Source organism: Cataglyphis hispanica, chromosome 26 (assembly GCF_021464435.1).
Source record: "Cataglyphis hispanica isolate Lineage 1 chromosome 26, ULB_Chis1_1.0, whole genome shotgun sequence".
NCBI classification, from domain to species: domain Eukaryota; kingdom Metazoa; phylum Arthropoda; class Insecta; order Hymenoptera; family Formicidae; genus Cataglyphis; species Cataglyphis hispanica.
In genome coordinates, this window is record NC_065979.1 from 503,241 (window position 1) to 516,413 (window position 13,173).

The 13,173-nt window shown below is 36.0% G+C and overlaps 1 protein-coding gene across 1 annotated transcript in view; it reads left to right on the forward strand.

Annotated features, from left to right (window-relative positions):
- Positions 1-12,828, forward strand: part of LOC126858585 (protein rhomboid) — a 353,604-nt gene extending 340,776 nt beyond the window's left edge. The window contains exons 8-9 of the mRNA XM_050609047.1: positions 7,670-7,825; positions 12,072-12,828. Of these exons, the coding sequence (XP_050465004.1) occupies positions 7,670-7,825; positions 12,072-12,313 (398 nt within the window). The 3' untranslated portion in view covers positions 12,314-12,828. The remainder of the gene's footprint in view (positions 1-7,669; positions 7,826-12,071) is intronic.
- The last annotated feature ends 345 nt before the right edge of the window (positions 12,829-13,173 follow it).

Consider the following 13,173-nt stretch of genomic DNA (forward strand, 5'->3'; position numbering starts at 1 on the left):
CTCCTCGACATAAAAAATTTTATAAATGCCACATTTATAAATTTATTTTTCTGTTGAAGAAGGTTTATGCCAAGACCAATAACGCTTTAAAATACCGCAATGTGATGTAATATAATTTGCGATTAATATTATAAAATGTTGTTACATTTATGTTACGCATATTTCCCCATGGGTCTATAATAAATATCAAACCTAATCCGATCCATTATCGAACGTGCGATATATATAGCTCTGTGTTATATTCTATAAAATATTAGAAAAAATAATATATATTTCTTGCGAATAATAATTTTATTATTTGCAATTAATCTTGGGACAAACTTGGAATTCAAATTGCTTATATTTATAGATATAAAGTCGGCAATTATTTACATGTAATTAATTTTGACTATATATCTTTATTATCATTATATATATTTTAATGTATGCATAATAAATATCCAGACTAATTTTTTCTAGACGTGTTTTATTATCGATATGGATTATATGTAACCGTGTTATTATGTGAACAACACATTACATTTATCTTCTATCGAAAGATGTAACAAAAATGTTTAATAATCATCACGCGAAACATCCTCGATTGTTAGATCAAGGCTGAAAAAGAGCCCTATCGGCGAGAGCGAATCATTATATAAAGAGGAGAAAAAAAAAAAAGAATTTTTGGTCGACGTCAATCCCTCTCATATGTCGTATCGTTGCGCATATGTGCCAGTCCCGCTGCCATAAATATCCCCATAATCATAAAATTCCGACGGCGTTCCCTCTTTTTTCCCCGGGGCAGAACGTACTTCACACATTATATTTTATGCATCGGATTATACAGAAATGATACTCGTGTGCGCTACGCGTCGCGATGGCGCTCGTGTGTATTACAAGTAAACGTACACAGGGAATAAACATTGCCGGGTGGACATAGTATTCACGGTGCATCTCTCCACGATCTCATGCGTTGATAACTGCATCGGCAGCGGCGCCTCCGCGATAGCGATGGCGCATCGACATCTTTTCATGAATTAACGATATTCGCAGAGAGATGCATGGAGATAGATAAATTAATTTTATTCAATTTTGAGGGTAAAAAACTCAAACATACACATGTAGTATGATAATTACAAAAAATACAAGATATTGCAAAATTGCGCGAAGAGAGATAAATTTTTAGAGAATTTATATAGAGGAAGAGAAATTAGAGAAGCGCACGAGAAACGTGAATTGATCACAAGACTAATATATAATAAGACGGATTATATGCTAATTAATGTCGAAGGTAATTAGTACTATGTATCAAGTTCTAATGCGACTGATAGGGAATCAATATCTTTAACTCGAGCGAACTTATATATACGTCCCAGAGGACCGCGATTGGATGCGGATTCTAAGTCCATCGCTACCGATCCTCTAGTCGTTCAGCTCTTGGACACCCGTCGTGTGTCACGTTTGCACGGAAACGACGTGGCTTAAAATTTCACGTTGTATCGATAGAACCGGCGAGCACGCAATGGCGGTCGATGTATACACAAGAATAGAAGAGAAAAGGGAGGAGGAGGAGGGAGGCCTCATTCTCTCATTTCCTATCTCCGTTCTCCGCCGGATTCTACTTCCGCCGCAGCCTCTCTCGCTCGCGCCTCTTTACGAATGCAACGACATGCCTGCACTCGCCTAACTGTACGCTCGATTTTCCACCTCCCTCCTCCTCCTCCACCGTCGCATCCACTCGCACAATAATCGCCATTGTTCTCGGGGGTTGTTCGCGAATGTTCTTTCTGTTTGTTTAACAATAGCGGATTAAATTGGTGGATATCTAATTGGTGCCTGATTGACGTCACTGCTACGCGTTTCACATCGCGGTTTACAGCGATGACAAAACGCGCTATTGTTTCATTTGTAAATGGTGACAAACAGCGGCGATCCTAAAAGAGAGATTGTCAGGCTTTCCTATGAGTAACGAACATGTGATTTTGGCCGCAAATCCGACAGATGTGGTGAAGATAATTGTATCCACGCAATAGAGTGCCGAGTGAATTTCGTTTATTTTACGCGATTCGTGGTTGCTCTTTATTTATCTCTTCGAAAATGATAATACTAATGATAATGTTACGATGTAACAGAAGATAATTTACTTGATATATAATTTTATCTTCGTGCGCGGAAAATATTTTTGACAGTATCAAAAATTAATATTTTTTCAAAACAGTTTCAAGTCCAGTAATGATTTAGTTTCGAGCTGATTAATAATTTACGTGCAAAATCATAAGAATTAAATTATATCTGCTTATAGATGTAATGAAATAAACACACATACCGGAAAAGAGAGAAAGAGGGAGAAAATATATAAATTAAATGTCTGTATATATAAAATAGGAACGTGCAGAAATGCATCGATACAGTACATGTCCGTATCCATGGCTCGTGTCGATGTTTCGCTTAAGTGGTTAACTACTAATTTTTTAACGCTACGAGAGCGCATCGAGCACTTTTCTTCGTGCTGCGAGAGAGAACGTCCGATGCTCGTTGTTTCCCGGCTATTTCGCTCGGCGTTGCCATCCGTTTTTCTAGGGGGTGGAGAAAGGGGGGAAGGGGCTCTTTACGAATGCATCGATGTGCCTAGCACGCCCGCCTCTAAAATGCGCGCTCTATTTCTCCACCTCCTATTTCCGAGCGATACAGAGCATTTTATTTCGCGTCGAGCCTGTGCGCGTTCTCGCGATTTCTTTTCCGTTTCGTTTCACCCTCACCTTCACGTTTCAATAGTAAAAATGCGACGGCTTGCATTAAGATACGGCGCGAGTGGGACACAATGTATGCTCGTATGCCTTTTTATATCCGCGGGTATTATCAACATCTACCATTTTGTTATAATTGATAATTGAATATACATCTACATCAATGCGTGCAATTTCGAGATTTTTTTCTAAGTTTTTCTAAATTATAAAACTTAAAAAAGCAAAAAGAAAAATTCAAGTAAAAATTATAAAAATTTCAAGTTTTGTTTAGGTGTATTTAAGACAGCTTTCATTAAATAATTGCCGAAAAAATTTATTAAAGGTCATTAAAGTATTTTTATGAAATAATTAGAAGGTTCGAAATATTAAACTTTTTTCGTTTTCATTCAATCAAATTCATCGTCATTCTGTTTTTTATACATATATGCAAAAAAGAATTCTTAGAATTAGAAACGACACGTTATATAAACATGTGCGCATCTCCGACTTTTCTTTCTTTTTTGCTATTGGACGTTTTCTTCGCGGTACTTTCGTTGCACCTGTTGCATATCGTGCTGTTTGGTCTCAACAGACTCCGTTATTGGTGCCAACGTTAATCGACGATTTCTGTACAGTGTAAAATATGTGCAACATATTATCGCACATCAAATCTGCGATTAAACGATAGAATGCTCGTGCTTAAGCTTAATTATTAAGATTTTCAAACATTTAGATTTTGATGGCGTTAAAAAATTATTTCGTAAAAAAATTGTAAAGAAATTGGCATATATTTATCTACAATTTAAAGTAAAATTCTTGCATATTATTTACATTCAGGCACATCTTAAGTGATAATAAAAAAAATTTTTTTGCATGTTCGGATTTAAATTAACGATACCATTGTTGGACAGATTGGTTGCAATGAACTTGCAGAATAGCAGATACGCGGATGGAGCTGTATGTTGTAATCATAGGAGTAGGTCGCGAAAACATTAATTCACGCCGGTGCATTTTGTTGGCAGACCGCGTCGACCCACTTCCCTTCCTTTCATGCTTTCTTCCTTAAGGTAAAGTCGAAGGCACTAACGAAGGCTCAGATGAATTTCATAACCCAAGAAAAGTCCACGAGGACCCTATTACGCTTCGCAACTCGCCTTCATTTCTCGTTTTTTTTTTCCTCTTTTTTTCCGCTTTCTTTTACTCGTCATACTCGTTCTTGCGCTAGGTTGCTAATTTTCGTGAGACGCTTTGCTGTTATTTTTTTTCTCTTTTTTTTCTTATCTGCATACAGTGTATGCACATATTTCTCTCTTTATTGCTAGAAAGAGTACAAAACTCTCTTTTGAATCCTTTACTTTTGTTTACACTGGCGTTTTGATGATTAAGACAACTTAATTAATTTTGCGAATATTCCTTTGGATTACAAAAGATGCAATTTAATCACGAATATAGCGATATCAAAGCAACAGATGCAATTAAATGGTCTTTAAATATCTTTATAATATAATAAATTACCATCTATTTGCACATATCAGTAATAACTTCAAATTAGATGATTAAAATTATATATAAATAAAATTGTTACTAAAATAAAGAAGAAAAATTTAAAGTAACATAAAATTTGTCAGAATATACGGGAATTTTAACATTTATAAAAAAAGATCTTATTAAGAAGATAATTTTAATTATTATTAATAGTTGAATACATACTTCAATCGAAAATTCATAATAGATGATAATTTTTGTAATAATAAATTTTCAAATTAAGCAAATCGACAAAGCATCGATTTGTCAATTCAATAGCGCCCAATGAGCCCTATTGTCGCTATATGACTTGTCTCTTATAGTTTTGGTTAAGTAAACGACGGTAAACCGTAAATGCTTGCAGCATCGTCTAAGTTGGACCAAGGAGAGTGGATGAGGGGAATCAGCGGCTCTCTTGAGCCAGTATCCGTTAACTCGAGTCAATTACTACACAGAGAAGCATGGTTCGTCGTGCACGGGGGTAAAGTGGTCTCTCGGCGTGCTTCAACTTCCAATTAACTATGGCACGACGACAAACAGACTGACGATGACAGCTGAGATCCTCTATATTCTCTATTTTATCGTATTATAGTATTATTACAGCCACGCGACATTATTGCATTATGTTACATTACAAATATTGATCATGACAAGAAATTTTACATGCTTCTTTATTAGTTAACATAATTTTTGCATTTTTTCACGTTTCTATGTCTATTTATTATATCGTTAGTGTTATCATATTGATAAAACATCAATAATTTATTATTGTATATATTTTTATAATCACAATTTTACGTCAAATTTTTTAGGAGTATTACAAAAAATCATCGAAGCTTTAAATCGATAGATGCAATTGTATCTTTGAGATGTTACTTAATATAAATGTCATCCGGCGCGAGACAATCTCGGTATTTATTCCGTAAGCTACTTAATTCCACGCGTCTCGAATAATTGCTCTCTTGTTCCGATTGGATATGACTTGATCATTTATTAAATGGACGCTAATAATTCATTGCAGGTAATTCGAAACGCTCGCGAACTTGCACGAATTGATGTTTGCATCCTTAATGCGTTCCCACGTCGCTCCGGTGCGCACCGGCTTAGATGCGATTTGCGCTCTGCGGAAACTTCGCGTAGGTAGTTTACGAAACACGAGCATTTCTCGTGGTTTTCCTACTACGACTGTTGCTGCTGCAATCTCGATGTAGGTCGCGCGTTAATGACCAGTGCGTAGCGACGAATTCAATTGAATCGTCGGTTTCACAAGAAACGAGGATGTCACGGACGCAGAGACCTGCATCCGCGTAATGCAATTCGACATGCCAAATTTTATCTCGAACGATACAAGTTTTTGAAGAGCCATTATCTTGTACCGCGCTACAATTTAATTAAAATTACATCCCCGATTCTTAAATGCTTAGAATTCAGAAATTATTGATGCCTCGATTTTTTTTAAATACTGCTCGTACTCCGGATTGGAATTCGCGTACAAAGCTGAAAAGAAGCAGGGAAAACAGTCCCGATATCAGTAGTCGGTGAATTACGAGTGACAGCTTTAATAAATCGAGGCAACCTCGTCAAGGTAGACGCGTATCGGTCGGACGGCACTTGTAATTTAGGACGGATCAAAGGTGGTGGTGGTGGTGGTGATGGTGGTCGGGCGGTTAGATTTGCCAAGGGCGATCGGTCAGCAGGTTCGCAGGTGTCAGGTGGCGTTCGCCGCTCTTCGCCAGACGCGCCGAATCATCAACCAACCCGTCGTGCCGGTCGCTTCCACATTTCCACATAGGAAGCGACTAATGTCCTCGCTCATTTCCCACGATATATGTATAGATGCACGGAACGGACTCGGGCTCGCATCGATTCGCGAAGCACCATCCGCGCCTGTCCGGCACGATATTAATGTTTAACTAGCGCGATCGTGTGTCTGATACATTACCGTTGCTCTCGGGGTTGCGCGCGACACGGTATACGCTCGTTGCACGGTTACCAGTTGCGCGAATGAAACATTGCGAATTGCCGAGTTTGTCGAACGCGCGCGCTGCTATTATTGCGATACTATCGTGCGCCGAATTGCCTCCTATCGTCGCTTGGGTGACATTTGGCGTGTAATTGCAATGCAACATAGATACGTGTACAAAAATCATTTTGTTACACGAGCTCGTATAAGAAATTTTTTTTTAAATAGTACATATATTTTTTATTTGTGAATGAATGCGATTATATATGTACGAGAAACATATCTTTTATCTATAATATTGATCGATTTATTTATAATTTCGAATGTTACATCGTGTCTTGATTATCGATATTACCCATTGATTATTTCTCGTTATTAGGAAACTTTTTAGCGCACTACGACTGTATTTGCTCTTGCGTATTCGTGTACCGACTGCCGTGGGCAATTTGTCAAATTACGGGACAAGTACTCGGAAACGGTCCCTAATCCTGTTTCTAATAACCGGAGCTAGCTAACGCCCGGAAGCGCTTTATACCGCTGACATTCATGAATCGACGAAACGAGAGCATCACAGACGATAGCCGTCCATAGACATAAGTGTCATAAATAGGATAGAATAGAATACATAAGTTTAAAAGATTTCAAGTCCCTTAGATAAGAGGACTTTTATGTCTATTTGGCAATCATGTTGTGAGAGATAAAATCCGTATATGTACAATACATTTGGTCGGTTTGCATTTATTTGCGAAAAATATAATTATATTAATTAAAAGAATAAAAAATATTTATTATTCTAATTATTTAGCGTGGATACTCGTTTTCCTACGTTCTGCACATTACGCGCGGAGCAACAGATGTTTCCGAAATAAATTGAAGAGAAAGAGCGAGAAAGAGAAAGAGAGAGAGAGAGAAAGTTTTTGGCGTCGTTAAACTGGAGCGTGGAGCCGTGCGAACTTTCGAGTTGTTGAGCGAATATTATTCTTATTTTATTCGCCGAGGGCGGTGAGAGCGGAAAATTTTGTCCGCACTTCGCGGTTGTCCGCGAACGAGCGTTTTCCAGTTCGACAGACAACGACAGAAACTCCCGAAACGGGAAACTCCGCAGAGTTCCGTGAGAGAGAACGGCCGGTTTTCTCTTCCCGAAAAATTTTGTTGATTAATTCCATATTCGTGAACTACTGCGTAAAATAATGGCATGATAAAGTAAAAATATACTTTTTTCGCAAATTTTTAAATTCGAAACTGAGATACATTATATATTATAATAGAAAGCGATTTGAATTGATTACAAAAATAAAACTTGAATTTTCGTGAGATATTTATTTCAAAATTAGAAGTTAAATGTTTCTAATATTAATCTTTATTGTATTGTCTTTGTCGGAAAAAATATGTTAAAAATTAATGATCCGAAAAATTGATAAAATTTGAAAAAATAATTAACAAATTATTAAAAGAAATATATTTGTTTTGTTTCTAGGTTCGCTGGGCACGTCAGTGTTCGATACGGATGTGTATCTCGTCGGGGCGAGCGGGGGCGTTTATGCCCTTCTGGCAGCGCATCTAGCCAATGTTCTTCTCAACTATAACAATATGGAGTTCGGGATAGTCCGGCTCATTGGCATTTTCGTCATCGGTAAGTGGACCCTACTTCCTCGATCATCGGCCCGCACACACACAATCATCGCGGCCAATGCTATCTATCTTCGACCTACCCGCTCGATATCCGATCGATCTGCTTTCGAGAACGGTCGTGATTGAGCATTGGCGCCGATGCTGCTACATATTAATCGCGCTTTGTTCTTTATTGAGGATTAAATATAATATATTAACGTGTCAAGATTAAATAAATATCATAAATGATGATAATAAACAATAGTTGTGAATATTATAGTAACGAAGATATTCTAGAAAATATAATAAGCTCACGATATATACAGAGTGAGCTCAAATGTTTCGGTCAGACTTTGAGATTTTATAGGAAATTTAATTCTGAACAAAAAGTTTCCTTTTATATTTTATATATTTTATATATATTTTTACAAATATCAGGGAAGATATGCGTTTTTTGACGCTAACTTTTTAAGGAAGCGTTTTTCGATCTATGTTATCGAAACTTTTTGTTTAGAATTAAATTTTCTATAAAATCTCAAAGTCTGGCCGGAACATTTGAATCCACCCTGTAGAATGGGATTAATTTTTATTACAGAAAATTGAGTAAAAATGTTAGTTAAATATATAAAAAATATTTTTTGAATAATAACTTTTGTCTTTCTATTGGCCTCTTGAGAGGAGCGTTGCGTATAGACATATTCTTAAGGACTTAAACGGGTATATATACTTTCGAGTCTCGGAGTAGAATACAATCTCAGAATTCGGCGCCTATGGCGACGTAATAATAGTAGCGTGATATTGGCAAAGACGTAGGACTCTAGTATCGAGAGTCCATATAGCACGTAATCTGACCGCCGCTGTACGTGTGCATTATCTAGTTGTAGTGGTCCCTAGAGTCGCCTCAAATTCACCCTGACGGAGCCTCTCGAGTCTTCAATAACCTTGTTTAAGGGGTTGATTACCGTCAGCGCGAATTCGGATATTCGCCATCGTGCTTTCTCTCTCTCTCTCTCTCCTTTATTTCCACGCATCGTTTCAAATATATATTCATATAGTTTCTGTCCGTGAATGCACAGCTCAGGCCGACTCCAATCTACGCGTTTCGACTTGGATTACGTCGTAATCCGCGCACGAGAGAGCTTGACGAACAGAGTAAAGCTTGATCGATAAACGCGCTCTCTCACAACGTGGAAACGGGTCATCCATGCAGGTGCGAATGCAAATGACTCTCTCGTAGGAGTCTGCGATGTGGCAAAGAGACTCTTGTCTCCCCCATAACGCATTCTTTAAGACGCAAAGGAAATACGCTACGTTACAATCAGAACTTTGCAAAGCAACATGAAATTTTCATATTATAGATTAATATTCTAATATTTTTAAATATCGACAATTTTTTTAAATCAACGACAGATTTGGCAACGCGAGATTAATTAGTTACAAAATAAAGCATTTAAAACAAAACAGCGGATTATTATCTTTGTTGCATTTACAACATATTACAACATATGCAAATAATGAAAAATAAAATTTATTTACTTTGAAAAAGAAAATATAATAATGGAAAGATAACTCTCATCTCAAAATCATTGTATCAGAGTTTTCAAAATCATAAACTTTTTTTAGTGAAATTATATAGTTTTTTAATACGGAATTATATATCTATTTTTAAAATTATTCAGAATTATTAAATTTATTAATTAAAGTATTTTACTGATACTAGCGTTTTACACTTAATATTTCTTCGTGGCTCTTTGTATTTTCGTTGGTTGTCATTCAATCGTTCAATTTTTTTTTGACATTTTCATTCAATGCTTCTCTTGAAATATTAATTTCCTCGTTTTTTTTTCTCGCGGTAAAAAGCAAAAAGCAACGAAAATTGCCGCTATTCTGAAGTTTTAATTAAAAGATAGATATGTTTTTGCACGCGTCGTGAAGAATTTTCAACCAACGTTGTTGGATTGTTTGTCGTGAGAAGAAAACAGATGTTAAGTCCGTCAAATTTTCAAACGAGGATGTCGCCGCGTGTTTATCGTGTCATCAAGATTCAATTCGCGCCTAAGTAAGCTTGATTGAAATTAAAAGAGAGATGCGATATTTTAAGATTATGATACAATAGCGACTCGGAGTTTGTCGAAGAAAAGATGGGACAATTTAAAAAATATTAAGTGGATTTTCACGAATCGAGAAGATTTTTATTTAAATTATAAATTTATTTAAATTGTAAATTTGAGACAGAGATAATATAATTATTAAACGAAACTTGCAAAATAACCGTTAAATATAGACTGATAATTAATAATAAAGTTTAGCTCTTTTCCGGATTTTTTTCTCTCAAAACATTTTTAATTACGTTTAAATGAGATTGAGATGATACTAACTCGTCGGAGTTTGCTTTAGGATCCCTTTAACAATGAAGTGAGCTTTTTGCAAATCATTGAAACTAATAGTATTTAATGTGTCTAGTTAAACTTTTCTCTAATAATTCCATCAAAATTGAATTATAAATTAAAACAAGTAGGTAGCAGATATAGAGAAGGAAGAACATCAATTATGATGAAAAAAGTACGGTAATAAAATATTATATAGCACACTGATGGGGGGACATGCTCTGATGATCATAGTCAAATAAAATAATGTTAAAAGGAATAGACAAAAAACTCGGAAAGAATTCAGCTTTTGTTGCTTCAAGAATTATATAACTTAGTTTCGCTATACAAGTTAAGCAAAAGCGTTTAAATAACACAAAGGTATCGCGTTTGAGAATAGAAGGAAAACAATATACAGAATTTATATCAGAATTTTCTTAGAGTTATAAATACTTGAATAAGTTTTTCGAGTTATCTTGTTAACAAAAACTTAATTGCAGAGTTGCGTAATGTCGAAAATGGAATAAGTTTCAATAAATGCATAATTAGATCTTATTCTGACTGATTATTTTAATTTTTAACGAAAATTTTATTTGAAGAAAAAATCAATGATCAATTATTTATTTTATATATATATATATATATTATATATATATATATATGATATATTTATTATTTAAGATACACGATATATTTTTTATTTATAAAATACACGATATATATACAAGAAAAAATTTTAATTAAATATAAAAATTTTATAAAGTAATCTATACGTGTAACTTTATACGTGTATATATATTAAAATAGAAATTTGATGAAAATTTGACCATTTGGATCAATTATAATTTTTCTGTAATTTTAATGTAATATTTTGTATTTATTAAAAAGATAAGAAATTTTTGTAAAAAATGTCATAATGCTCTAGTAGCTTTCAAAACTAAAGCTGATCCGCTTGCGTAAAGCTCATTTTTATATTGACTAACGAAGAAGTAAATTTCTTACGGGAACATAACGAACTTACACAGTCATCCACAGTAGTCGCAGACGTAGGAAAAAGCTGCTGAGGAAGCTGCAGGAAAGCTCTTCTTCTCTCGACGACACTTTGAGAGCTTTTCAGCAAAGCTCGCCGTCGGCTCGGCTCCTCGTGGCGTCCTTACTTTTTCGCACTCTTCCATTTTCTTATTTCTCTTCTTGCTCCCTTTTTTTTTTTTTTTGCTCTTTTTATGCTTTCCTTATCGCCTTGCTATGCATCATTTTCATCGGTACTTTACAGAACAAAAACTCTTAAAAAAGAATTTTAAGAAAGAGGAAGCATATTAATAGCATTATTTTTTTTCTATTTTACTACGCGTCATTTCTCTATTTTATTATGCGTCATTTATAATAATATAATTCACAATTAGCATGCGCTAATAAATTATTAATATAATTTAAAATGTCGCATAATAAAACAGAGAAATGACGCGTAATAAAATAGAAAAAAATAACGCTCTTAATATGCTTTTTCTCTCTTAAAAATTCCTTTTTAAGAGTTTTTGTTCTGTAAAGTACCGATGAAAATGATGCATAGCAAGGCGATAAGGAAAGCATAAGAGGAGCAAAAAAAAGGAACAAGAAGAGAAATAAGAAAATGGAAGAGTGCGAAAAAGTAAGGACGCCACGAGGAGCCGAGCCGACGGCGAGCTTTCGACAAATGTTTAAATTAATCATCGTAATGCCATTTATCGTTAACCGTTTATTCTAAAAGAGATATTTTTTAGGTATCTTATATAATTTTATAGTTTTGTCTTATATATAATATAATAACGATTATATTATATATATATATACACGAGGAATCATGCATATCTTTAAACAATCAATAGCAAATTTTGATTGAAATTTTTATTTTTTTGATTGCAGCTAGCGCTGACGTAGGCTTCGCGATCTACGACAGATACGCTGCGGAACAGATGGGTCCGCCAGTGTCATACGTCGCCCATTTGACAGGCGCTCTGGCTGGTCTAACGATCGGTCTTCTAGTATTGAAGAACTTTGAACAACGGCTGCACGAGCAGTTACTCTGGTGGGTCGCCCTAGGCGTTTACGCCGCTTGCACGATCTTCGCGGTCATGTATAATCTGATGCATCCGGATTATCCATGACGCGAGGTCAGCTTCGCGTACGGCCAGCCGAGGCACACGTAACGCGAAGCTGATCGTCCATGGAAGAAAAAGAAGAAGAGACGGAGGAAAAGACAGGAGAGACCTTGTTGAGCGATATCGAAGAAGATTGTCACATGTATTGCGAATCTTTCATAATGCATTAGAGCGAGAGCTAGATGTTTCCCGATACACCGAAAGCAAGGGGTAAAAACAAGAGATATGCGTTGAAATCATCGGCAGTCATTCTCCTCATCAGAGAGAACGTGACTTCGATCGCTCTTCGCGCGAAAAGGATCGTAATTTCGTAGTATATATTTTCTTCCAAACCGGCCTGTTCGCGCACGATACTCGAGAAAAGCGACAGAGCGCCCGTCGGGAAAAACGCGAAAAATCAGCGAGGAAATATAATTTAGTATTAATCGAAATTTCTAAAAGATGAGAAAAATTTGTACGATGCGATAGTAGGAACGATAGGTGACCGATAAAAGCGATGTACTTCCGTCAAAAAAATGAAAGAGACGCGAGAGAAGACAAACGGCGAATAAATGTTTGCGTACTTGTTACGTTTCGTCTTCCGTTGTTTCCGTTATTTTTGTGAAAGGAGCGGTATTTCGCGTCTGATCCATAATCCCGCGGAAGCTTCTTTAAGCGCAATATCGGGCTACTTTATTACAGTGGAATGATTTTGAAAGCGCGTGGTTAGAAAGAAACAACATCCAGGCGTTCGTGTTCTTCTGTCATCAACGAGACAAGAGAACGTCATTCTTGCGAGATGAACATCCCGAGTTGTTTGCCACGATAAAAATGTCTTCGCGTGTCGTTCTAAAGAACGATAGAACAGCACACGAGAAACATATAAA